Source organism: Corvus kubaryi, unplaced genomic scaffold (assembly GCF_017639235.1).
Source record: "Corvus kubaryi isolate FWS band 111438036 unplaced genomic scaffold, C.kubaryi_AGA036_p1.0 37392, whole genome shotgun sequence".
NCBI lineage: Eukaryota > Metazoa > Chordata > Aves > Passeriformes > Corvidae > Corvus > Corvus kubaryi.
The window spans coordinates 8,798,277-8,824,941 of record NW_024581131.1 but is presented as its reverse complement, the minus strand read 5'-3'; the positions used below and the strand labels follow the sequence as shown (position 1 = coordinate 8,824,941).

Sequence of the window (26,665 nt, the reverse complement as noted above, 5' to 3'; positions counted from 1 at the left end):
GACAACTTGTGAATGCCGTTTCCAACAGCATTTGACAGCACTTCACAAAAAGTAATTTTGGAACCATGTACCACACATTGTAGCTTCACAGAAGAACACTATTCTCCCAGTGCAAATAAATCCTCCCATGCACATCACCTGTCCCTACCAGCTCCTGCCTGGACATGACTACCACCCACAAGGAGACTCTAATGAGCCTTCTAATTCTACTTTTTTGGTTGGTGAACTACCTGGCGTGGGAACTCCCAGAGCTGCCCTCCAGCAGGAGAGTTCCAGGCAATGGAGTATTTCGTGGAAAGTTCTCATTCCCCTCATGTTGGATCAGACATACAATCAAGAACAAACACATCAGGTCTCCAGATGTAACAGAAATAAGGCTTTGTCAAATATCCCTCCCCTGACAAACACTTCCTGTGTTGTACTAGAAAAAACTAGGGACCCAACACTAATTTGTTTTTTAACTGAATAGCCAAAAATTTTTGTTCTATGTATTTTCACATGGCCTCACGACCCACACCTTTTCTTTAGGAAAGCCAGCAATTACGCAGCAGTAACCCCCAAGCCTTAGTGGGATGTACAGAATGCCACGCAGGACACTGTCTCATTTGGCACACCGCCATCACACAGTTAGATTTGTTTGGTTTATACTGTCAGGATGCTTTAAACTTCTAAAGATTAGTCCTAAATCAAAGCAACATGACTCTTTTTCAAGAGAACAGATAGTCCTACCCAGCTTTTGCAGATGCATCTCATGCAGCTCTATCGACAGACGCTAATTCTTCTGGCAACTGCACAAGTTAACAAAACCACATTTACATAATAAGATTGTGAAATAAACTCTTGGAAAGCAAGAATTCCAAAGTTAACAGTCAGCTCTTTGTCAATGTTAATGATGTGCATACTTGCATGCATGTGAGTGGGCAACAATCATCTGCAAAATGAAAAAACTGCATTAGCATTAAATTTTGAATTTTCTGTGTCTTGCTTGGGTTGCAGATTTAATTACTTTTTAATACAGGCCTCTTGTCCTTTTTCTGAAAAGGGAAATAAATAGAGGGTTATGAAAAATGAAACGCATCCACAGAATTTTATTGCTTTAGCCAAGTGATTATTTTAAACTGTTTTAATGTTTTGAAAGCTTTGTCTCAAGTAATCAAACACCACTTTAAGGAGGCTGTTCATTATATTTATGAATGCAATTGCTACAGCAATTTATTCTCAAGCTATTAGCTCATTGGGTCTCATAAGTCAAACACAGGATTAGGGTAAATGAGTTTCCTGAGATGCCTGTGACAATACAAGACGGGAAAAAAGGGAAGAAAAAAGCTACTGCCAACGGTAAAAAAATAGGAATTCAGCAAGTGAAACTCTCACATTTATCAGGAACACTGCCCCACCACCATGCTAGAAGATTCACAATATTCAAGGCTTTGTCTCAGATAAAGCAGAAGATTCTCACTTAAATACAGGACTGTATTTTAAGTGTCAATACCTGATTTGCAGTTTATTGGCATTTTTTCACAGGACTCAGATTACAACTTCCCTTAGTCTGTACCCCATCACCCTCAATGCAATTCCTCTGGAAAGGGAAAAAAACCCCACAAGTGCCACTCCCACAGCACAGAGTGTTCACAGAAAGCAAAGCAGTTCCTCCCTGCGAGCTCTCAGGACTCCCACTTTGCCTTCTGGACTTCTCTGAACACGTCTCTTCTTAGAAAGCTCTTGCAACGAATTTAGCTACTGCTACTGTGCAAGGAAAAACTGACAGTAGGATGTACCTAAAAGAAGACAGACTGAACAACCTGAGCTTTGGAAGCCTATTTGGAAGCATTTTAAAGATGTGTATTTTAGGTAACACAGCATAAGATACAGTGATAAGCTGTAAGAAATGATAGTGAGTCTGTAGAGTGGGAAATTCACTCTGTCCTGTAGGAACAAGAACTATACCAGCACGAAGCACTCCTGCTGCAGTGACAGTTGTCCCTCAATGAACCAAACCTGTGCTTCATTTAAAGCCCACTTGGGCAGAACATGGGTGGCATCGGAATTCATAATAGTAAATGCTTTTAAATGACAACAGACAGGAGTTTTGTCCTTGCAAGGACTGAACGTTCATAAGCTTGGCTAAGCAAGTGAAACTAGAGAAAGCAGCAGCTTTCTCCAGGCCTGACAGAACATATGGCTAAGGTGCAGCCTGAAATCAAGAGGGAAAAGACAGGTTGATAATCTCTTCTGAAAATGCTCCCACTCACACTTTACTGTCAGAGAACAGACCTCTCCCTCTCCTTTCTTACACTGCATAGTGATAAAGGACCTTGTCTTTCACTTACACCGACTTTTGCACCTTTCCCACTACCACTTCTCCACCAACAGGACTAAAACCACATCAGCCAAAGAGCAGCCGTTGCACACACCATTTACTGCCAGAGGTGGAAAACTGCCCAGGGCAAGGGTGACACCAAACTGCCAACTCCACAAGGCTCAGCAGAAAAACCTAGAGCTTCTCATGTCACTAAGAGACACTGTCCAACAGGCAGCATCCCTTTCAGATTCACCAGAAAATGCCAAATAAGCTGGTGTGGGGGACACCAGAGAATTTTCCCCAATTAGAGAGAACGGAGCGCCTTCAGAATAACCAACACAAGCAATAACCACTCCTTTTTCTGTTTTACAGTGGGTAACAACATACTCCTTCATTTCAGCAGAGCACCCCTGTCTCAGTAAATGAAAACCACTGAACATCCACCTGCCCTTCCAGGCCCTCTGCCTGAAGGGCAAAGGAAAGGATTCTCACCAGCAGTGGTGAGACAGGGGCTGGTGCAGCACTGACACTGAATGAATGTGAGATGGAGCAAGGAATGACAGAAGGAAAACACCTTTTAACAAGCAGCAGCAGCAGCAGCAACAACTGGAAGTTTTAAGAGATACTGGTGGGGTGGAAGAAAGGAAAAGAGGGACTCATAGACTTCACTATTATGGCCAAAGAGATCCCCCTTTCTACCTCACTGAATTCCCTCTGACAGTTTCTATTCTTTTCTTCCTCTTCTCCTCCTACCCTCCCATGGAAGGTCTCCTAACCAGGTCTGTTTTCTGGAGGTTTCATGCAATACTTGGCAAGTAGAACACTTTTCTGCTGCCTGAAATCATTTTCATACAGCTTGAAAGTGCCTAAAAAAACAGATGCTGTTGAGCACTTGCTGAGGCTCTAGCAGAGCTACCTTTCCCCCATAGCAGCTGGACACCAGGCAGAGCTCCCTCCCTGCAACCAGCCCTGTCCATTCCCTAGGCCAGCCAGGGGACAAGGGCCTGGAACTGCATCTTGCCCAAGGAACAAGCTAAATTCAAGGAACCAAGGGAGGGAGAATCTCCCATGCATTTACCCCTCAGCTCACAAGATACACTTTCAGTCTGAAACACTAAATGGAAACTACATAGGGCAAAAGAAAGGTTTAGAAATTGAGATCTAGCAAAAACATAAATAGGTAATAAATTCAGCTGGACTGAGGATGGATGGATTCATGTGATTTACCAGTCACTGACTCTGAAAATCAACCTCAGTCACTTCCATCCATGGAGAGAGAAACTAGTGCCAAGAAAAATGAAAGAGAATCCTTGTTTGATCATTGTTTTGAGTTCCAGAGATCAAAAAAGCCCAAACAGTATAATAAATAATAAAAAATGAAGTCGTAACATCTGTATCCCTCCTGTATTCCTCTGAAATGAAGCACCTATGCAAACACATGAGACTAGCAGGGCAAAAACCTTCTAACAGAATGCAGAGGACAGAATGAGATCAGGACAGGTTGAACCATGCACAAAACGGCAATAGAAAGGTCAGTGTCTGAAGATGAAGCCACAGGGCAGCAGTTTCATAACTTCCTATTGACAAAATGGGCCTAAATGCAGCTGATCTAACCACTGGAAAAATAACAAGCTAAAAGACAAGCTCAGCGCTACATGATCCTACCTCTGGACAATGAGAATCTTCTTTAAAGAGTTATTTAGCAAGACTCAGCAAGAACTGGTCCACCAAGTCTTAACAGAAAAATGCACCTGGGATGGAGTGTTCATTAAAAGGAGGGAGCACATTTAATGTACAAGTCACAGAAAGACTGGAAGCAGTCCAGCGTAGGGCAAAGATCACTAATCTCAGCTCACCCAAAACAGCTGAGATAAATTCACTACCCTATTAAGGAAATCAAAGATCTAGAGAGTTTGTTCTGGATGCAAAAGTCAAAGGAAAGGTTAAAGTTAAGAGTATTCTGTAGTACAGGCTTGTAGAGGCCCCAAAACCACAGGTTATGGAACACTTGAGCATTCCTTGGCTTTAGAGCAGAGGTGAAGCTAGAACAGGAAAACCTGTGAGAGCTGCAGTTACAAGAATCCCCCAGAAACAGTAACTAAATCCTCACAGCCTGAGGTGTTGAAACTCGGACTGAACAAAACATAGGAGAGTGCTGCAGGACAGGGCAAACTGAATTGTCAGGATATGGTGATCCTTTTTGAAGCCTCTAACAAGGAAATAAGTGGAAAAAAGGACTCTGATATCTGCTCCAGTCAGCATTTTTTCAAGCAGGGGGAAGCCTTGCTTGTATTAAGTTATCTTTGGTGCTTCATTATTTACTTTGTTTAAAGAAAACCCACACTGACATTATATAAAAAGGGTGATCTTTACAAATTTGCCTAAGAGTACAGAACCTACTAGAAGTTGACCTTACTTGTGCATCTAAACATGTGCTTTGGAAAAAAATCCACTTCACAGTTTTTGCCTTTTTTGTTGGGATAGAGCCATAGCACCCATAAGAGAGACACATTCCTTCCTCAATGTGAAAAGGGCAGAGGCGTGCAGCACCCTCTTCATTTCCCTGGCTCTCTCACTGCATGGTAAAAGTAGAAGGCAAAAGGGTATGAAAGAGAAAAGAAAGAAAAAGGAAGAAGCTAAAGAAGCCCATCCTAACTACCAGAAGAAGAGACAGAGTATGATGTGATTGCAATTCCAGAGGCAACTGCCATAAGAGTAAAGTAATGGTTTTGGAGACGCAGTCCCTGCAGCCCCTGGAAAGTAACAAATTTAAGAAGTCTGATTACATTTTTTCCCTCCCCTATCTCCCACAGCTGAAAAACTTGGGGAAGAGTGGGGCAGAGAACTTCACCCTGTTACCCATAACAAAGACTTGTGGTTGAAAACAGTCAGGGGAGATTTTTCTCTGAAGCATCACTCACAGAACTCGAAAGCAGTGAGGAATGCTTCTAGCCAACTGCTGGCAGCAGCCTGCACTCAACCCAGCTGCAAAGGCTTCCTCTCTCTCCTCCCTTTTAATGTATGAGCAGGGAACAGTTCCTGCTCTGCACCCCAGCCTCTGCAAGCCACGTTTGCTGCTGTGTGCTGCACATGGCTGGGGCTGCCCAAAGGCTTGCCCCCAGCTTACACTCCAGAAGTGGACTATTAACCCACTTATTGTGGAAACTTCTGCCTCTAGCAGATGTTTAATACAGTAACCTCTTTCAAGACACGCCCCCCCACCACCTTCTTCCACTGCAAGGCCTTGGTTCTGGTGTCCAATGGGAATGCACCGCAGCCAACAAATACACCTTATGTCAAAAGCATCAGGACACTACCCCCTCCTAGCAAACCACAGGCAGGGAACTGCTAGCAGCATCAGAGAAACTCATGACATACGCTATAAATCACAGCCATAAAATATAAGCAGTACAAATAAGATGGTAAAAAAGGCAGAAAGGAAATTCCTGCTCTAACAGCTATAGCACAACCAGAGCAGAACCTGACTCCTTTCCTCACCTGACTGTGAACTGCAGACACCACTAAACTTACATTAAATCTCTGCTGAAAGAAACACACCACTGCTATGAATACTGCCAGCTGACAATGCTCTTGTAGAGGGCCACTGTCTGGCAATCACATCAGAAAGAGATGTGGTCCAGAGATGGAACAGAAAGGAACGTATACCCAGTCTTCTCAGGGAGATGTGTGATTTCTCCCGCCCCTGGGTTTTGAGGGTTTTCTTGGATTTGCTTATGTTTTAAGCCTAGATGATCTCCTGCCCCTCCAGGGCAACACTACAATAGGAGAACAATGATTCAGTAGGAGAGATTTACCTGAACAGAGCAATGAAACTTTGTGCTGTTTTAACTAGAGGTAGTAGAGCAAAGTCTGCATATGGCTTACTGCACAGTTCCCCTTGTCTGACACCTCCAGAAAAGCCAAAAAACTACATGTGACAAAAGAGCAAGATGCAAACACTGAAGACACAAAGAAGCCAGAAAGCAAACAAACAGAAACAAGCGAGAAAAAGCCCCTGATGGCTTACAGGAAAGAAGGCAATGTAAAAAAAAAAAAAGAAGCAAGAGTTGGGGGGGGAAGCACAAATTTGACTTAATTTCTTTGCTTGAAGAGTTTTTCCAACAAATGAAATTAGAGAATATGGTGAGGGTGAGATGATGAACGAAAGAGCACAGAAACAGGAGAAACAGGTTCACTATGTTTCCTCTACTCTCTATTTATGCCAGGCTCTCTGGAAAGATTGACCATATTATTGATGTACAGGTAACAAAGGCACAAACCAAAAGCACTCCTGTACCTTGCTGGGAAATTCATTATTTAAAGATTAACTCATTGCACAGTGTTTTTCCATGTGCTTGGTTTCCACCTCAGACAGGCCATACAGCTTGCAGAGGCATCTGTTGGGATATGTCTCCAAAATGTGGGCTCTCAACACCACGGCTGCAGATTTCCTGAGGCACCTCCAGCCAGCGCTCCTTCACATGCAGAGTCTTGAATTACATCCACCTTGGCCAGGAAGGCACTCTCTGAATATTTTCTTGCAATTTTCAGTCACGGCAAGAACCTGATCTCATGTGGCTGCCAACTAACCATCAGCTAGGATTTACATATCAAGAGGTGCAAAAGGTAGTCTGGAAAACAAGGGAGAGGCCAGCAGCGGCTTCTACAAACATTCAGTGATTCGATCACACTTGTGCTGTGAACTCAATGAAAAAAGCAAGAATTTGGCCTCAGGATTGTAAACCTTGGCAGCTAATTCATCACAAAACTGATTGTGTGTGCATATGAACAGCAGGTTACCACTATCTCAGTCTTAATTACATGAGCTGCCTCCCACACAACAGCAATTGATGAGACCATGGCCAACTGACCCTTCCATAAAATGCAGTTAAAAAAAAAGTAGGAGGAGCATGGCTTAAGCCTCTATGATGTGCAGCCGCTATTTCCACAGTAAGCTCTGCTCACTGCCACCAGGCCTTATCTTTTATCCCAACAGCTGCTTCCATCCTCTCATTCCTGCTGTAGTCACCCTGCTGTCTGAGCCCATCTCTGAGGAGCCTCCCTATTTAACCTATCCCCAACACACCTGTTCCAATCTGGTCAGACAAATTCGGCTTCAATACCAAGTAAAAACATAAAAAAAATCAACTTGGAATTTGTTCAGTTTTGAATGGAACATATGGTCTTCTCATTCCCCTTTTTGTGGTTGATCACAGTTGACCAGTTTCTAAACAAGGATACAACTTCCCTCACAGCACTGCATTCCTGAAGTCACATACTTACTGTTCTCTAATTCTAGAGTATGAAAAAAGAAAATTAAATTTGATGGTCACTTACTGTAAGGACACTCTCTTTCCCATACAGTATTCCTACAACTATGGGTTCTTACAAGTATCAGTGCAAAATACCTTGCAGAGCTTCCATTTTAATTGCACATCATGTTCCCTTTCCCTCAAACTAAGTCCAAACCACCTCTTCACAAACCAGTCAGCAAGGCTCCAGCAACCAGAGACTTCAAAGTTATCTGACACAACAGTTCAAGTTTTAGTTCAGAAAACCTCTCAGGTCTAGAACCTGCGCTGCAGCATCCTCCTAAGTCTTCTCCTGTAGAGAACCATAAACACTATTTGCCATGGAAAAACCTACCTCAAAAAGTATAAAAGTGTTTTCCTAACAGTCATTACTCAATCAAGGTTGGTGTTTGCTTGCTATTCAGCATGAAGGAGGCAGCAGAAAATGACAATCTAAGAAAAAACACTTGAACAAATGGAACAAGTTAGTTTTTAATTTCCACAGGTTTTAGTGCAGTGTAACACATTTCTTAATCTCTTAACAAAAACAACAGATCCTCAAAATTATTTCCACTTAAGAACTCGTTGGTAATGACTGCATTTACTGTAGTACAATAACGCTGTTAGAATAAATGAAGCTTTGAAAGCTTCTGCTTTGAAGCCTCAGAGGATGTACTTCAGCACCAATGACCAGACCCCACAGTGACTGGCTGGTGCACTTCATGTGACTGACAATATTCAGAAATGATTAATTATATTTATTTTCTTCAAATGACTTAATAATCTTTTATAAACCTTTCAAAAGTTAAAAGTTGGGTATTTTTCCCATGCAAAATAGAGACCAGGCACACAACCCAAACTGCCCAAGGTCATTTACCACACCAGTAGCAGTGAGCATCAAGCAGCTCCAGCTGCTACCACCTCTGTGCTCAGGACATGAGAACAGGCACTCCCAACTGTCCCTGCCCTCAGTCATATTAATGGAAACACTATTTAATCACAGGGCATAGGTATCAACAGGAGTTCTGAACCCAACGCTTCCCACTGACAAGGTTGTGACCTCCCTTAATAGCCCATACCGGTTTTTACATCTGAACTTGAACAGAGATGCTAAAAGCACTTTATGGCACCACACCCTCCACACTCCTCCCCCAGCTCATTCTCCAGGTTTTACTGTTTGCATAGACTCTATATTACAAATAAACAGAAAATTTATTATTCAGCTTCTAATTCCCATTGCATGTTGATGTTTATGCAATTGAAAACCATATAATTACTTTATGTTTTAACAACCCTCATAAATATGGATTTTTTAACACAATCCTTTACAGCAAATTAGCACCAAAAATCTGGTAATGTGAGATGGGAGCATGAGTTACTCTGGCAAGCTCAGGGAACAGCATGAAGACTAAATACTGGTGTGATGTCTCTCATCACTTCACAATTTTCAGCAGGCAGAAGAAAATCCGCTGCAGTTCCCAGCTTTGCTAGGAAGCCTGATCAGACTCTGGGACACAAGTTTTAATGCAAGAGCAGCAAAGAAGGAAAATCTAGATTTCAACAGCCTCATCCTTCACACATTTACAGGTACTGAAATGCTTGGCTGAGGATGAATCTCAGCTTAATCAGAAGCCTGGCAAGAAACTTCCTTCTTCATGATAATCCACTTACTTATCAAGTTTCATTTGCTAGCTTTAGATCGGGCAGTATGAAATACCTTTCTCTGGAACCCCGGCTGGCAATTTGCTTGGGCTTTAAAAATCACCCTCAAGCAATTTGTGCTCCACAGTGAATACAGCACACTGGCATAGCAATTTAAGTGTGACCTGCAATAACAAAACAAATGCTTTTAGCTTCAGCTGCAGAAAGTTAATGCTTTGCTTCCATTGACCTGGCTGGAAGTAGCATTTGGAAGGAGTAGGCATAAAGATATAGATACACTTTGATATTAATACCACCTCAGTGATTTGGTATCCCCCACAATTCAGTTTTCCATGCCTTTATTTGTCCTATAGGATGATATAGAATCATATTTTCTGTAAGGCAGAGTAAAACTGCAGCTATGCTAGCACCGTAAAGTGAAACCACTTAGAGAAAAACAAGAATTACTCTAAGCAAGGATTTCTCAAAATAATAGGCACAAACTGCCAGGGCCTATTCAGGTCCTGCACTCATGGGATCACCTACGCTTCTGAGGGCAATTCTGCATTTCTACCTGCTCTCCTTCCTATGAACCAAGTGCATTGCACCAGCACAGAGTCTATCTAAAGGGACATCCGGTTGACCCGGAGTCACTGCACTTAATCTTTTTGAGCAAATGTCAGCAAAACTTCTCAACAGAGCTTGGTAACGCTGCTCTAGGGGACATACTGCTCTGATAACATACTGCTTTAGGTCAGTCACATAATTGGCTGTGTACTAAACTGCTACAGCACCTGAATGGAGACACTTTATACCTGGTCATGCTGGCTTTGCTTGTGGCTTTACCTTTGAGTAAGATCTCACACACAAGCTCTGGCAGAGCTCACGTGTCACAAACTATTCCCAGCTATAACTGAAGCTGTGAAAAGATACAGATTTTAACCACTTGCAAAACTAGTTACAGCTGGGGACAGAGCTGCAGCCTGATGTTTTAGGAGCCACATCTTCCAACTTTACTGCTGGCAGTTGCAGGGGGAAAAAATGAAACCAAACCAAAATAAAAAACCTACCCCAAAGTCTGACACTCAAGTAGCTAGGATCTGTTTTTCCCCCCACACACAGGTATAAGGAGCAAAACTGGTCTTCCTGCCAATTCCACTGCCACACAAAAAAAACCAGCCCAACTCCTAAAAGGAAAGAAAGGGACGGTGGTGCTCTCTGCTCAAGTCCCAGTGCAAACTGCTGAATGCAGCCACCATCCCCAAAAGCTCATCTTGGGAAATCATTTCTAACTAGTGGTTACAGACACAACAATGCCAGACCAAGATTAACAAAGGCACTGAAGCATAAATTAACCTCACATTTTTTGCTGATCCGGTTAATGGACACAGGTCTCAAAGCCAGATTAGGGTAAAGCATTATTACTTACCTGAGATTAATCTCAATTATCAGGCTAAACAACAAGGTTTAACTAAAAGTGCAGAGTTGATGGGGCCAGACGTGGTGGGAGAGCCATGCAGACTAGCTCCCAGCTGGGCTTGAAAGTAGAATTACAGGTTAGAGCAGGCCAGTCTGACGAATGAGGGTTAGAAAGTGCAACAGAAGAGACAGCCAAGCTAACTCCCACTCCGCTAGGGAGAGCGTCTTGTCAGTACTTAACCCAGGAAACCTTTGTTGAGGCTCTTCCATGACACGTGTTTGCTATGACAACTCCCATTTTCCAACAAAAACCAGAGGTTGTCCCTGTACTGAAACTGCACTAACAAAAGGTTTAATTTTAAATACAAATGCTATGATCATTTTGTACAGTAACTGTAGAAAATGCACTTGGTCACCTTACCTGGAACTGATTTTGTTTTACAGCAAGTCAAAGATTAACATCTGTGCCTTTTATTTGGATTCTCTCCAATGACAGCAAAAGGACTTGGGTCTGGCACCTACAGTCCAGCAACAGGAGCCTTTTGCACAGTTAAATCACACTGACATCTGTCGGGGTCCCTCCCCCCCACCATGTAGCCCTGGGAGAGGCGCCCTGGGGGGAGGCACGGGGTTTCCCTGCCCCTGGTCAGCCTCGTTCCCCATTTGTTGTTTTGTGTTCCCCTGCGCGGGCAAGGACCCTCAGCCGGACTGTGAGGGTTCCTCGGCAGAGCCCCAGCCATGCGGCTGGAGAAATAAACATCTCTGAAACATCTAGCAACAATCTGTCCGTATATATTTCTTTTCCATGGGACTCCTGGTTTGATATAGGCGTGTTACAGTAATCCCCATTGTAACAGACATCTATGAAAAGTTAATGCAATTCAGCAGTCAGGACATGGCATGACATGCCAATACATACAGTGTATTTCAGACACCTACATGATGTTATAAACTCATGGAAAATGTATTTCAAAGGAATTCATTTATTTTTACTAATGAGAACTCAAGAGATAATTTAATGAGCCTCCAGATCAATGGGGAAAAAGAATATCCTTTATTTTACACTTGTCTTCCTCTAGGGTGACATTTTATAACTTGTTTTTGAAGCTTCGAAGCACAGGCAATGAAACTGGATATCCATGTTATCACCTCTTTCTAAAACTTTTAATTAGACATAAATGCCACAAAGTGAAGGTAAGAATATCTGGACACAATCACTAAGAGCTCATATTTCATCTCTGCACAAGTGAGAAGACCCCATGCCTTTCCAGGCTCAATTCCCAGATCTTCTCATAATCCACTTGATAAAAGAAAAGTATCTAATAATCCCTGCACCTCCTGTTTTTGTAAGTAGCCTGAGAACTGTAATTTCAGTTCCAGCAACAAAAAAACCAACCAACCAACAAAAAAAAAAAATCATGGTATTACAATAAGAGTCCAATGAAGCACTCCAGTGAGACCAGCACTTCCATGATGGGAGTAAGCTGTGCCTTGAGGGAAGGCACCCCGAAGTACATCTACCTACAGAACGTGCTTGAGGCACAATGTCAGCTCTCCGTCCATACTATCTTCAAGAAATTGCTTTCAGGTCAAGATGATTGTTGCCAGATCCTATTTTTCTTCCCTATTACCCCTGATAAAGCTGTTGGTAAACATGGTGACTCCTACAGACACAACACCCCATCCAAGATTTGACCTAGGTCATAAAACTGATTTTTTCAGTAGTCAAGTCATCATCTGCTGGTAACTTTGAGCTTGAAGCCATCAAAGATGGGCTGAGTAGGAGATCAGGTGAAGAGTCTGGACACCTCCCAGATCTAGAAACACCTTTCTAAGTAAGTTTGTTGTCCATTTGAAGACTTGAAGTCATTGCTTGTCTATTGCCACATTATAGTTGCTCTTAATAGAGCATCTGCTCTCCAAACAGGGGCAGAATAACATTTTGGCAGCACGTTTTTTATTATTCTGCCAAAATGACAGGCCAAAGTGCCTGTAGAAGCAACATACTGGTCTACAAGGAGATTATTCCTCAGCTACATTTGCCTGTTCTGCAACAAAACCTTGTCATACTCCCAAGATTAGGGAGCTGAGAGAAGTAGCAACTCAAATCCACTTGTACCAGCTGTCTGGACCTGTTCCTGAGATCCCCACATCTATTTTAAACTGCTTTAATTCCAAAGCCTCCATGAACAGTGAAGTAAGAGTTCCTCTCTCAATCCCACTCAGAAGCTACCATGTTTCTGAATGAGCCTGAGTTATTATCAGCTGCTCTTATCAAGTGATCAATAATCCATTTTACAAATGATGGTCTGGCCTGGGAGGCAGCACTGACCACGGAGCCCACGTGCTGCCGAAATTAACGTGCAGATGAACTCACCAGCCACCTGAAAGGTCAGTACCAACTACAGGAACACCTGCCTCCTGCAGCTCACCTCACCTGTTAGTCCTCATGCAGATGGATCCATATTTTCTTGACAAGAACCCTCTCAAATGAATAATCTTTTGAGGAGAAAAAAAGGGAAAAAAGAGGAAGTGTGGATTCAGGGAATAGAGGAACACAGGAAAGAAAAAGTTCACAGCTAACAAAAACATTTCCATCTAGCAAGTATTACAAAAGAAGGATATTAGAGAGCTAAATACGGTCAGGCAAAGCCCTCATTTAATAAAACATTTAGTGGCATTTTATTTCTATCCTTCCTTATGTTTCTGCTTCTACTCAGTCTGCCTCTGAGTATTAAATTCCGGCTGCAGGCTGAATTTGGGCTCAGATTATGCACAATAATTGCATGCTGAGCTTCAGTTTACAGACTGAGATAATAATGAGTCAGAGAGACTCAATAAAAGGAAACCTACAGACAGGATGAGACTACAAAGCCTTGGGATGTCTAAGTGACACCACAGCATTTGGGAATTTCAGAATTTCAATTTACCACGTGCAAAGGGCTGGTTACAAGCTCCATACGGAGTGGGATGGTCTGGGAGCTATTTGTGTTTCATAAATTAGGTTTTGTGGTATTTCATTGAAATTTAGAGTACGTCTGTTCCACTTAGCTGTCAGTTCTAAAACCCACTTTGCATTGCAACCCAATAATGCAAACATTAGCAAAGGCCTTAGTGCTTACCTCTACAGCCAGCCCACTTCCAGCTCTGCCTATAACTTAATCCACAGAAACTATCATTACAGAGCTCGTATTATCACAAAAAAATTCATTTTAATAAGTCAACATTTTGAACACTTTTCCACTTCCTCAACACAGGGTCAGATTTTTTATTTTTTAATATGCTGACAAGTTTTATATAAGCAATTTATAAATGCCCCAGAGAAAAGAACAGAGACTTCTAAAACTGTACATGCTTCTAAATCTGTTTTAGAACACTGGGGTACATAAAAATTCGAGTGCGAATTCAATGAAAAGATAAGCAAAAAATAAAAGGAGGAGGTATCCACATGTACAGCAGTGGACATTACCAAATATACAGGACAAGAATTAACTTCTGAACACTTGCAAAACATTTGGTTTAGAACTTGACCACAATGGTAGTGTTTACAAACAACTGCAGAGCTAGAATTTCAGGAATATTACTGAAGTCAAGAGCCTCTCTTTACAGCAGCAGACAGAGTGAATACAGACTAGCAGCAATACAACTCCCTTTCCTAGGCAACAGGGTTAAAGCTAGTAAAGGTATTTAGCAATTTAGATGGAAAGAAAAGAAGGGCCATGAAAGAAAAATGGGTTTGAATTAAACTACCCAGTATGCTTTTGTTAGTGTTAAAGCTTTCTAAACTAAAAGTACAAAATGGAGGAGAAGAAGCACTGTGAGGACACATTCAGATTAAAAAACCCCAAACCAATTAAGAGAATAAATTAAACACAGTCCTAGACTGAACAAATTTACACGGTTGTTGGAAGATACTGAAAAGGAATAATTCCTTTCCAGCTGAGTGGATGCCTGCCACAGAACAGGCAATCCCCCCAGTGTCAGACAGGCCTGAGGAGTACACCCGAGTAGATGCTATGAATGTTTAGCACTGTTAGCCAAATAGAGGCATAGGAGAAAAGTGTGTGGGGGAGAGAAATTTTCCTCTGAATTGAGATCAATTAAACGCAGAAGAGGAGCAGAAATTTCTAATCACTGCTGGTGTTGCCAAACCTGGAGTAATGCCCTAGAAAGAACAATTCATAAGCAATTCATGTATTTGACTGGTGTGGATAATCCAAGCAATCATATCCTCCATCCCATCCCAAGACTCAAGCATATACTTTGATGAATACATCACATTCCAGATTAAGGGAAATATTTTGCTGTGCTACTTCACTACTGGAAAACTGAGATGACCGAAGTATAGCTGGGGTGGGATTAAAAGAATAGCTCTGAAGTTTATCATGGCAGTGACAAGAGCTACAGACAACTTCTGTCAGGAATTAGAGAAGAATTCTTTGACTTGCTGCTAAACTGGTGCTTTTTAATCTGACACTTTCCCCATGACATACAAACCTTTGTAAGATACACAACACTCAGTTACAAGTGGTAAGGAGAAAGGAGGGCAGGAACGCCCTCCGAAATTTGATCTTCCTCTCATTTTCACAACTAAGTCATGGGGCCCTCCCTCCTCTCAAATGAATCTGCTCTTATTTATGACTAAAATTAATCTTTAGAAATGCACGTCTTCAGGTTCATCTCAAATTGCAGCATGCTAGCAAAGCTAAGATGGCACATTTTGAAGTGGTCCATGTCAAAGCTAGGTCAGTATGTTTTTCAGTAGGAGGCCACATTCCTGTTTTCCTGATCTGCAGAGTGACCCTTCCTGATTGAAAGGGTCCTTATGTGTGGAGGAGTATTTGACACAAACCAAACTGGAAAGATACTGGAGCTTTCCAGTAATGACAGCCGGATAAAAGAGGCCTTTGAAGTTCATGGAAGAGCAGGAAGAGGTGATAATTCAAAAAGCTTGTCAGTATACCCAAGAGCAGAAGGAGAGCAAAGTATCAATTAATAACTCACACTTCTATTTCCCATGTTATCATAGTGTCTCAAAACAGTTTGCAAACATTGATTAAGTCTAGTGACATGCCCCTGAAGCAGACAAGCACGGATGAAGCTCTATTCCTACCAGCCAGGATGGCACTCCGGGAGCATTTCCTTTAGGTGATCTATGCCCTCTCTTCCCCATCTGTTAAATGGCGATAATGACACTATCATGCAGTGGTTCAGAAGCTTAGTGACTTCTAAATCAACACATTTACAGATAGAAAAACAGCACACAAGGACAATCTCATATGTCAGATTACACTCAATTACACTGAACTAAAGCTACCACATTTGACATAACATAGCCAGTGGGAAAAAACCCCTCTATCTTCATTTTGTAACACCCTACAGATTTGCCTTGCTCTGTCCCTAAGTACCCGGAGCACTTGAGTTCTAGTTAATGACAGGGATTCTTGGGTACTGTGTTAATACAAACACATTATAATTACAGTAATTAGATCTGCTGTAGAAAGAACTGTGAGAAATTAAAGACTGTCCACAGTAGCCTCTAATTCCCAATTAACACAAAGCAGTTGGTGTGTTTGCAAGCCAGGACAGACATGCTCATGGCTGCAAACTCCAAGAGGGAATCATCATTTACATTCGGATGGGAAGCTGAACACATTACATTGTTTTAATCGTTGCTTTGAAAGACAGGTACCCACACAATGCCCACTTACAGATGGTGAAATGGCAATCCAGGAAGGCTCTGAGCTGCCAAAGGGAAAAGCCTATCACACAGGCTCCCCATAGCCAGCATTTTACTTTGGGAACTCCTCATTCCCAACCCCATACTTGGATTACTTTTTTTTTTTTTAAATTAGAAAGCCCACAACCATGGCTGTTCTTGTCCTAATGGAGAGAGTTCCTTCTTCCTTGTTTGGGCCTCTTTCACACATATAATAAGAAAGAATTACTTTGCTTAACCCTTTTACTAATCTAACATTTCCAGAAGGACCAAATATGAAGACAATAGTAATGGCTTCATGAAATACAGCTCTTTTCTTCTCTTGAGCCTAACAGTCAGTTCCAAAAGCAGATTGTCATGACAACAAACAACCTGGAGGCAATCCAGCCAATTAATCTGCAGAGGAAGCAGTCATCCCAACCTAGGAGAATAGCCCTGCTGCTTTAAGCTTCAGAAGCAAAAAAAAAAGAGAGAAAGCAAAAGAAACCTAACACCAAACCTTACCACCTGCATTAATCTGATTAGGCTGCCTTAGAGCTGCAGTGAGGAACAGTCCAGCCCTGGGCACATGCTGGGCCCGTGGCAGCCCTTTCGTCCCGCTCCCAACACAGAGCTGGGGCAGGGCAGACCCTCTCCAAGGCTCTGATCCAAGCAGAGCTGCATTCCCAGGCTGTGATGTAGCTCAGCACACGGAAGAGTTACCAAGATGACCCCTCCAACCCTTACATGTGGAGCCAAGGAAAGAGCCTGTAGGTTAGGCAGAGGTATGACACAGAAGACACCATTGCCATAAACCCTGTTTTGTTGGCATTGCTGTTGTGTGTTTTACCTCTTCCTCTGTGAGTTGTTAAGAATATTTATCAGCATCTTAAGATCAGGATTATTTTCTTTTCCACAAACGATTAATTGATCACTGCAGGTAGATATTAAAGTAATTCTCCTTCAATTTCACTAATTACTTCTTCCTTCATACCCTACTTTATCTCTCTTCATGTGTCCTGCTTTCTATAGGCTGAAGCACATCACATCTCCCTTGAAAATATCCACTGTCTCCCATATTTTTTCTACCCTGGTCTCTCAGCAGTAACGCAGACATTACAATGTTTAGCAGCACATGCCCAATACACACTGTTTGTTAACCTCAAGTCATTAATATATACTTCATGTTTTATAAAATACTGTGGCATTAAGTTACAGAAAACAAAACTGAGAAGCACTAGCTGCAGACGTACACAATAGGTTAAAAAGAATAAAAATATCAAAGACTGTGTTTTGAGATTCTCCCAAAACTCAATACACAACAATTTTCAAACAAAAATTTTCTTCCCTGTCTTCAGGGGAAGGGTAGGAATAAATACTTTCACTGTAGACCTGTCCTGCAGTTAAACACGTCTTTCAGAAGGTAACTGAGCAATGAAGATCTAAAGCTCTAAGCATACACAAGATTTACTCATCTGGTAAATACACAGATTCACTTCCAACTGAGGTTTTACCTCAATCACCCCGGGTCCAATCCATCTCACAGAAGTACTAAATGGATTCCCAGTAACTTTGGTGAGCACTGGATCACAGTTTATAAGCACTTCCTGCAAAAGTGTGTTTTTACAACCTGAAAGATACCAGTCTTCTGAGCACTGAGAATGCAATGCATGCATGTGCACACTCTCTACACATTTCACTCTCACTATCTGCAGCGCTAGCCAACACAGAGCAAGCCAATAGAATCACATTTTCTGCTGAGCCTGTGTTAATTTGAGTCGGTCTAATATTGCAGAACAGAATAAAACCCCTGTGCCTACCTTGAGGGCTTTCGCAGCTTTCTTCATCGCTGTTGTCTTGGCAGTTATTTTGACTGTCGCACACAAAGCTTTTATCAATGCAAAGACCATTTTTACAGTGAAATCGGGCAGTAGAGCAAAGCAAGGGATTTGCTGCTGCAAAAAGAGAAAGTGAGATCTTTCATTAGAAATTTTCTTGCCCAGGCAGTTAAACAACTGATAAGCATCAACCACAGGTCACAACTCCACAGCTGGTCAGTTTGCTGGTATGTGGGAGTAACGTGGCAATCAAACCTGCCCTGGCTCTCTAAACAGGGAGAGCTGAAACTTCTAATTCGTGCAAGATTCATCACAATTAGCAGAGATTTAGCCCACCCACAGTTGTGATAAGCCTTCTGTTCATTTTCATGAGAGCCCAATCATGATCACTGTTCCACATTTGCTCACGCTGAAGACATATGGAGGGTAGAACTGCCTACCATAAACACTGCCTGTTGAATCCCATTACAGGAGACTTAGTTTAGCTGAAGTTTCATAGCGTAAGACAACAATTCTGACTGAGAACTGCCAGGCAGTGGTTTATTTACCTCTGCTTCTCTTCCCCATTCTCCTCACTATCTTGAATTGATACAACAGCAATGTTGAAATCTCTCAGCCTCTCACTGTTTGAATTTCAACTCCTTTTTAAGGAACAGTGTTTGTACCCTTCGTATACATCATGCCTTCTTATCTTTCAACACAGCCATCACTTAGCTGAGATGCGCATAATTTAGCTGGTTTTAATACCCACTCATAAATCAGCCTCTGTCCCTTAATCATTGAACTCCAAGCAGTTTTTGGTAATGGGGTGACTGAAACGGAATGCAACTTTCCTACTGAAAATCTTTAAAAGGCTGCTTAGATGTCTTGTCTACTTCCAGCTGCTTCTCTGCCACAACAACAAAGGGGATTATAGTTTCCAAATACTAACTGGCTTCCATTTTTTATTCTTTAAAGTAAGAGCTAAATTTAAAGAGTTTTTACTAAATCAATCAATCAATCAATCTTAACTTGTCAGTCCTGCATATAACCTGCAGGACATATAACAAATGCTCCCAATTCCTCCAGCTCCCCAAGAGCATGTTTAGCATGAACACGCTAAAGTTCCTTTGGTTTGAAACTTCTGCACAACTGCACGCCACATTGATTTACAAGGTCACCCTCGAACCTACATGGTTGTTCCTCTTCATAAGCAGTGGCTAGACATTTAGGCATGCTAGAAAGCACCAAGTGCTTCACTGGCATAGAACAGGGGAGATCAGCATCAGGTTATCATCAGCTGTAAGGTCTCATTGGAGCTACACACTACAAGCTCATGGGAAATGGTGTAATTCCTAATGAACTCCATAAGCTGGTGCACTTTCAGTTGAGACTCCCCACTTGTCAGTCCACCACCTTAAGGATATTCAAAGCACTTTTGTCAAAACCTATTTTTAGTCCACCCATTCAAGCGTAACCCAGAGTAATTGCCTTAGCCTTCGATGCTTCAATGGCTTCACTCACTCCACAGAAGTGCTGACTCCCTGCCACAGTCCTTGCAGGGCCCAAACCAGACTCTCCAGGCTAACAACAGATGCCACCATAAGAGAAGTTCATGCTGTGGGGGAAAGCACACCAACTACCAACAAGAAAGGCAAGTCCTCCATGAAGCAGACAGTGATAGATTACTGTGAAGATTGCCCCTTTTGTTATCTTTGAAAGCTGCTGTCTGTTGTCCTCCTCCTGACCTTTAAAAGTCATTGAAAACAAAACCTCAGCATGCTCTGACAGGAGAATGAAGTATTTTGCAGCAAGCTTTCACCTAGAGAGACCCATGCTTTTACCAGCTCGATAGTAACAACAGAGCTGTTGGATTCAACATAACTTCTCCCTACTGCTATGATATATCCCTGCTAGACTTACAGATACAAAAGGATCTATGCAGTCACATGCAGAGGGTTTAGCCCAAAACATGCAGTACTTCAGATCATCTCTCTTCTACAACTTCCCTACTGCTGTGCATTGGCAGGCATGCCTGGCTTCAAGAACCTCCCTCTCCTTCCAAGAACCTGTTTCACTAAATAAGCCAGTATTTGCTTTTTTTTTGTTGTTTGAGAACATGTGTAAACAGAGAAACCTAGATGTGCTGATGACCAAACACATCATGTTCTTCAGTGACAAGAAACAGGAAAATAAAAATGGAACAATACAAATGATAGTTAATATTTGCCCAATTTGAGTTACATTTGAGTACAGAGAACATGTTCAAAGCAAACATGCAGCTTAAAACTCATTTCATTGGCTTGAAGTATCATAGAGGCATTATATACAAAGTAAGACTGAGATGGACCTTGGCAGACTCATTTTAACGAAGAGAAAAGCCAAGGCTCATCTGGGTCATAAATGACAGAGAGAATATTTGACTCAGGAGCTGAAGGCTACCGAATGTTTCCTTTCTGAGTAGCATCAGTTAGCTGAAATAAGCAGCAGTGACCTAGCTTGCAAGCAGGCTCCCACTTACTGCAGTTCTCCTCATCGCTGCCGTCGGGACAGTCCTCAAAGCCATTGCACCGGAAGCGGCCAATGATGCAGTGGATCCCACTGGCACAGGGGAAGAACGTGGCACCACATTTGGATTTGGCTTTTGCTGTGAAAAGAGACAGAAGTGGGCAGAGGTGAAGGAAACAATTTACAATGGTTAGAGATCCTGTTGTAGCAGTACAGTTAAGGGCACTCTATGCAGCGCTGTTGGCACTGATGTTAGGTGTCTTCCAAGTGAATTAGTGTCTTTGTGAGAATAAGAAACACAAGACACCCTCATAAAAATATTTTTCAGGCTGAAAACTCAAATTAACACTGCCTTTATTCAACATGATTTATATAAAACTGGGTGCAAAAGGACCACTGTATCTCCTGCTGCAGTTATTCATGACAGAAACTACATCTACTTCATAGTACCAGCACAGCTATTCATAAAACATTAAATACTAACAACAGCTTCAAAATGCGTGTAACACATGATTACAGAATCTAATTATGATCTCAAGTACTACACATTTTTTACTTTACTGCACAGCAACTCTTCATCGCAAGAAGAGAACACTGCCCTCAGCCAGAGAGTAATGCAGATGGTTCCACCATGATGCTCAAGGCAAGCACCAGTTAAGTCCTGTGGTATCCAGCCTAGAACAAAACAACTCTCAACATAAAAAGCAAAATTACAAGACAAATGATTACATTTCTGCTTTTTCAAGTTATCTCATGACTTGATGGACCACATCACAGGACACTGAACTCTTCAGAAAGTCCACTCTAAAGCAAAGGCCATATCTGCAGGAAGAGTATGCTGGTAACTGCAGGAAGGTGTGTATGGTGCAATGTGGTAATGCTGCCTATGGGAGAACCCCAGAGAAGCCAGATCCAGAGCTTGCCAGCCTTTAAAACAAATGTTTCCTACTCCTATACCAAATCTACCAGATGTGCTTACAACTCACAGGTTTTGAAATACAGATCTGGGTATCACAGCAAGAGGCAAGTTTTTTAATGTGGCCCTATGGCACATCAGTACACCAACCTGCACAGTTTTACAAGGCCAGGACAAGGTCAGGGACTATCAGTGTACACACAAAAAAAAGTATATCCGGTAGGGATAAACAGCATTAATTTGGAAGGAATCCTCTGTTCCAGGATTAACTACTAAGTACAACTGTAGCAAAGCCTTCCTCCATCACTCAACAGAGTGCATATAAATTGTTTTAAACCACAACTACAGTAATTCTCACTTGATTTAGTGTCCTCCAAAATCAAATTCCTGCAGTTCCTCTATTACATGTTTTTCTTCATTATATTAGTAGTTTTCAATTAGAATGATGAAGCGTAAAATAAGATGTGTCACTAAATTTCATATATTCAACTACCACTTTTTTCTGAAGAGTATCCAAGGTCCACTTGGGGAAAAGAAAGTGAGCCATTATTTTGCAGAAAAACAGCTGATAAATTACCCTGTAGTAGCTGCTGTGCTTCACACCCCTGGCAATAGAAAATCGTCAGCAGAGACATTTGAGCCCCTGCAATTCTTCACACATCTTCAAAGAGCAGCTTCTGTATTAGAGTTCTGAGACAGACTGATCTCAGCTAAATAATTCAGTAACCACAAGGTGTGAGGCACCATCATACTCCCAGTCTTTAAACAAAAGCAGCAAAACAACCTCAGCAACATTCCATGTCATCAAAGCAAGCAGTCTGTATTAATACACTAACAAACCAGCCAAGACGCTGCTGGAAGAGGGTGGTAATAGCACACGTATGTTAAGAGATGCCCAATACTTCACATGTCGTGGTTTTATTGTTGTTTTCCTTTCTATAAAAGGTAACAACCTTTTGAAACCACACAGTGAATTTACATTCCCCACGCCAAATGACTGCTCCGGGACAACTTCTTATTTAAGAGGTGTATTTTGAGCCAGAACAGTTCCAGAAGGGGAGAAAAAGAAGAAGTTCCAAGAGTTTAAAGAAAGAGAAGAAATAAGAAAAGGGGGAAGCAACTGTGCTTTTGCCTCTGCTAACATTTACTGGATCCCATTTCTTCAAGCAGGTTTACTTTAGTCACTTGGGGTCTAAATTCAGAGGCTATCAACTTCCTGGCAAAGCATAGACAGTGGTGCTCCTTGTCCTCTCTGAAAATCTTGACAAATTAAGGCTTCAAAATTATTTACTTCTAACATGGACCATTCTCTTACTCTTGTAGCCTTATTCTTCGTGAGAGATTTCAGATTGTGACACATCAACACCAGAGCCTCTGGCCCTCTGGAAAGGAGAGGTCATGTGCCTGCACTTTCCTAATCAGAGCCAGAAGTGGCAGTGAGCCTGCAAGAGCCCCGTTTCAGGTATGACAGACACAGGTCACAACATCCTCGGCTGCTCAGGCCCCAAAGGGTACAAAGCACACCTGGGACATTACCTTGAGCTACCACAGTAACGCCGTAAGTAAAGTTTAGTGTTTGGCCACATCTGGAAGAAAAACATGCTGGAATGACCAGGAATAAAGTCAAGTTCTGGAAAATGAACTCCTTCTTCATACAGATGAAGAGGGGGAAACCACTCAGAACAATTATTTAATGTAAGTATTACTTAGACAGTTATATAATGTTTAGTTCAACATTTAATTCCCAGATGTTTTCCTATCTTCTCCTCCTCCTCCTGAGACAGCAGCCAGAGAACAAGAAAATTCTGTTTTAGAATAACTGTCTATAAAAAACCACATACTAGTAACCACAGACTGAAAAACAAACAAGAAACTAAACACCTTCAAATTATTTCTAAGTTGCCCTTTCATACAGTCCACTAATTTTATTTTTTTTAACTGGAGGGAAGGAAAAAATAAACAAAACCCAAATGCAATTCTCTACATTTGCAACAGACATGATATACACACAAACCAATCCCAATTCAAACATACACTTGCATTAGAGACCCTAGAAACACAAAAGAGCATTTCAACCACCATGGTGATTGACTACTCGCTCAGTCAGTCACTCACGAGACTCAAGTCTTGCTCCCAAACAGAACTTAGTTTTCCAAGTTACAATTCCAGCCACAAAATGCATTTTTCATATGCTGTACACAAATGCAGAAAAAATGAGAAACCAGTAATAGCTTGGTCCAAGTCACGTCCCCTGACTCTGGAGAACTCCACTGAGGAATTTCAGCTTTCTTTTCAATTTGACATCCTTCTTGTCCTCTGACATAGTTTTCCCAAGGTTTTCAAGCAAGTGTTTTTTGGTCACTGCTCATAAAGTTCCTATGGAAAGCACAATCATTTCTTCCATAGCAGAAACCTTACCTTCCCATTCTGCAGGATCTCTGCAAATACCCTAAATATGAAGGGGCTATCATTTTCTTCAGGTCTTTGGCACCTTAACAAGTAACAGATATGTATACCAGGATCATGACAGCCTATAGCAAATTCAAGTCACATGCTGCACTATCCCAGCATTCCTCTGCAATTCCTACTCCCATTACATGACTGTTACAAAAAGAGTTTTCCTCCCCTTTGCTCATCATTGTCTTCTACTGCACAGGTTTCAAGTTTTCAGGCAGATCTGTATGTGAGAAGCTTTATGTTTATCTAATAGCAGCTATCTGTTTGGCTATTGTGGTGATTTCAGCCTCAATAAGCTTTCAAGGACAGCACTGTCTTTGCAATCTATATTCTTCTTTGTTACGCTTGGTTGAAATGGGCTCAGGGTAATCAAGAATTACAGGGATATCAGGAAATGACAGAAGAGAAGTGGAAAAGGACACAGGCGCGTGTGGATGGTTTGACCTTATTTAGCCAAGGTATTATAACCAGCTACAGGAAAGGGAACAGAGGAAGTTGGTTGTTTTTAAAGGACAGGCAAGTCCCCCTGAACCCATGTCTCCAGAAAGGAAGAAACTGAGAGACCACACATTGGACAGGAAGGGGTAAAATACAGCAAGAAACCACAGAGCAAGTTACAAAACTGTGGCTAAAGAAAGGCTACCCAAATACAGATGCAGACTGAATTCAATATAGCAAGTACAAAGAACACCCCAAAAAATTGCCATTCAACCAGTTTGTGAGCCTATGGCAGAAAGGATCAATTCACTCCAGTTCCACCCTTCATTTGTTACCTACTCATGGCAGAAGTGACCCAGGACTGGAAGATTAACATGAATCTGTACTTACATTACACAAAAGGGAATTTCCATGGTATTTAAAAAGAGGTGTCAGTGAACTACCATGAACTTGAGGAGCCTCCTGTGACTCCATTACCCATGGGAAGAAATTACTCTTCACTAAAATATTCTTATCTCTTAAAATTCAAACATGAAGCAAATGGTGAAGATGGTGGCAGAGAGCTGCTGGCCACAGTACAAGCTTGCCAAATGTTCCCTCCAGGTTGCTTTGCTAAAGTTCAAAAATACTATTTTGGCACTTGTACGTGCGAGTGCGTGAAGTGGCTCCTTATGCTACACAGAAACCAATCCTCCCACCGTCTTCTTTCAAAGCTCTAAAAAAAATACTAACTTCCCATCAGGACCAGCAGTACACTCCACAAAGGATGTGACAGTTTGCAGGCACAGCTCTACAGCAGTAACAGAAAAACATCTTGCTATCTTTATGATCCCAAGTGTGAAACAGTACTATTTTTAAAAAAGTATAATCCATTTTATTACTTCTCAGCAGAGAGGCACAATAGCAGGGGAAAAGAAATCAGATTTGGCACATACTGTGTAAAACCTTATACTGTATACAGACAACCCTCTTGAATTAAAGCAATTTTGATATTCATGGCTACAATGACTTGGAACCTGACTAGAAGGTCACAACTGATCTGCGATGGGCAGATGATTTTTCTTTTCAGAGATGGAGCAGCAAAGACATCAAATGCATTCTGTAATTAACAGTATTAACTATAAGTTTAACAAGACCAAGTGCAAGGTGCTGCACCTGGGTCAAGGAAAACTCTGGTGTCAAGCCGGGCTGAAGAGTGAATGGACTGAGAGCAGCCCTGCCAAGAAGGACTTGGGGATTCTGGTGGATGAGACTGGACATAACCCAGCAAAATGTGTACTTGTGGCCCAGAAAGCCAAATGCATCCTGGACCGCATTTGAAGCAGTGAGGCCAGCAGGGCAAGGGACGGGATTCTGCCCCTTTACTCTGTCCTTGTGAGACCCCTGGAGTGCTGCATCCAGCTCTGGGGTTCTCAGCACAGGAGGGACATTGACCTGTTAGAGGGAGTCCAGAAAATGGACCAGAGGGCTGGAGCACCTCTCCTATGAGACAAGGCCGAGAGAGTCAGGGTTGTTCAGCCTGGAGAAGAGAAGGCTCTGGGGTGACCTTACTGTGACCTTTCTGTAGCTGAAGGGGATCTGCAAGAAAGCTGGAGATGGACTATTTACAAGCACATGTGGTGATAGGACTTAAGCTGAAAGAGAGTAGTAGATTTAGACTGGATACAAGGAAGAAATTCTTTACTGTGAGGGTAGCGAGGCACTGGAACAGGCTGCTCAGAGAAGTTGCGGATGCCTCATGCCTGGAAGTGTTCAAGGCCAGGCTGGATGGGGTTCTGAGCAATCTGGTCTAGTGGAAGGGGGATTGGAACCACATGGCAGGGGGGTTGGAACCACATGATCTTTAAGGTCCCTCCCAAACCAGACCATTCTGTGATTTTATGACTGCGTTACTGCTGAGCCAGCTAATCTACACCTCAAGCATTTCACAGCTATAGTGAACTGGGCCCTTATTACTGCATGCAGCATGCAAAGAGAGCACACAATGGGCACCCCACACGATGTGGCCAGTAGACAAGCCTAGTTCCTTCTTTTAACTTTACAAAAATTTCTATTTTAAAATGTTTCTCAATTATTTTGAAATCTGAAGTGAGGAAACAGGATGTAGCAGATACAAGAGTCGACATTTTGTGACAAAATACAGATAGAAGTAATCTGCACAGCACTTGAGCATCTTTG

The 26,665-nt window shown here is 42.0% G+C and overlaps 1 protein-coding gene across 3 annotated transcripts in view; it reads right to left on the bottom strand.

The window, feature by feature from the left end:
- The window catches only part of LDLRAD3 (low density lipoprotein receptor class A domain containing 3), a 119,965-nt gene that overhangs the window by 33,051 nt on the left and 60,249 nt on the right, over positions 1 to 26,665 (bottom strand). For 2 of the 3 annotated variants that reach the window (XM_042038573.1, XM_042038572.1), the window contains exons 3-4: positions 20,690 to 20,815; positions 18,172 to 18,306 (exon numbers count right to left, since the gene is read on the bottom strand). In XM_042038573.1, the coding sequence (XP_041894507.1) occupies positions 18,172 to 18,306; positions 20,690 to 20,815 (261 nt within the window). The remainder of the gene's footprint in view (positions 1 to 18,171; positions 18,307 to 20,689; positions 20,816 to 26,665) is intronic. The other variant, XM_042038574.1, reaches the window with a different exon arrangement.